Here is an 897-nt window from a genome sequence, read left to right as displayed (position 1 = left end):
GCAGGGCGGGAGCGCAGCCCGCAGCCTGGGCGCCCCCTCCCGCGCACCGCCAGCGCCGCCCGCGCGGTCTGGTCCCGGCGCCTCGCCGGTCCCCGCGCCCCCCGCCGCCCCGGCCCCGGGCGCAGCCGGCGCCCCGCTCACCTGACATCTCGTCCTCGTTCTCCATCTCGTCCGCGAACAGCCGCGGCAGCTCCTCCTCGGTGCCCAGCGGGCCCCGCATGCCCGGCGCGGGGGGGAGGGGAGGTGGGCGCCCCCCCTCCCGCCGGGCGCGGTGCCAGCCTTAACCCCTGCGCTGCCGGACGGGCGCGCGCGGCGGGCGAGGCGGCCTCGGCGAGAAGATGGCGGCCGCCTGCCCCCCCACCCCCCAAACCTCCACCCCCCCGTCTCGACCCCCTTCTTCTCGGCCGCTTTAGCCTTGCTCCCCGCAAAGCCCAGGCTGCTCCGCCCACCGCGCCCCGCAGCCCGAGTCCCGCAGCCGGCCGAGGGTGGCGGCGGTAGCGCCGGCGGCACGGCGGGGGGGCGGCACACATGCCCGGATTGTGACGTCCAGTCTGGTTGCTGTGGCAACCCCATCCCATCGTTCCGGCAGCGCGACTAGTTAACAGCAGAGAACAAGTTGGGAGACTAGTCCTGAGCCATTGGGTGGAGAGTGGGAGACAGCGCGCTCTGGCCCGGTGAGCCGTCGAGGCGCCCGCGCGCCCCGGGACCCGACGGCCGAGCGGGCAGCGGGGACTCGGGCAAGCCGGGCCCAGTGGGAGGCGGGGAAGCGCAGAGCTGGCCGCCGCCGCCCCCTCCAGAAGGCGCTCGGCCCCGGGAGTCCCCAAGGGCGCGGAGGCGGGGTCCTCGCGCCAGCGAGCAGCGAGCTCCTGCACTCCGCTCACACGCACCGAGACCCTC

The 897-nt window shown here is 76.9% G+C and overlaps 1 protein-coding gene across 1 annotated transcript in view; it reads right to left on the bottom strand.

The window, feature by feature from the left end:
- CHD5 (chromodomain helicase DNA binding protein 5) overlaps positions 1 to 220 on the bottom strand; it is a 61,412-nt gene extending 61,192 nt beyond the window's left edge. Inside the window, exon 1 of the mRNA XM_046661787.1 lies at positions 142 to 220. Coding sequence (XP_046517743.1) covers positions 142 to 220 — 79 coding nt within the window. The remainder of the gene's footprint in view (positions 1 to 141) is intronic.
- Positions 221 to 897: the final 677 nt, after the last annotated feature.

Source organism: Equus quagga, chromosome 5 (genome assembly GCF_021613505.1).
Source record: "Equus quagga isolate Etosha38 chromosome 5, UCLA_HA_Equagga_1.0, whole genome shotgun sequence".
Taxonomy (NCBI): Eukaryota; Metazoa; Chordata; class Mammalia; order Perissodactyla; family Equidae; genus Equus; species Equus quagga.
This window is presented reverse-complemented; position numbering and strand designations above follow the sequence as displayed.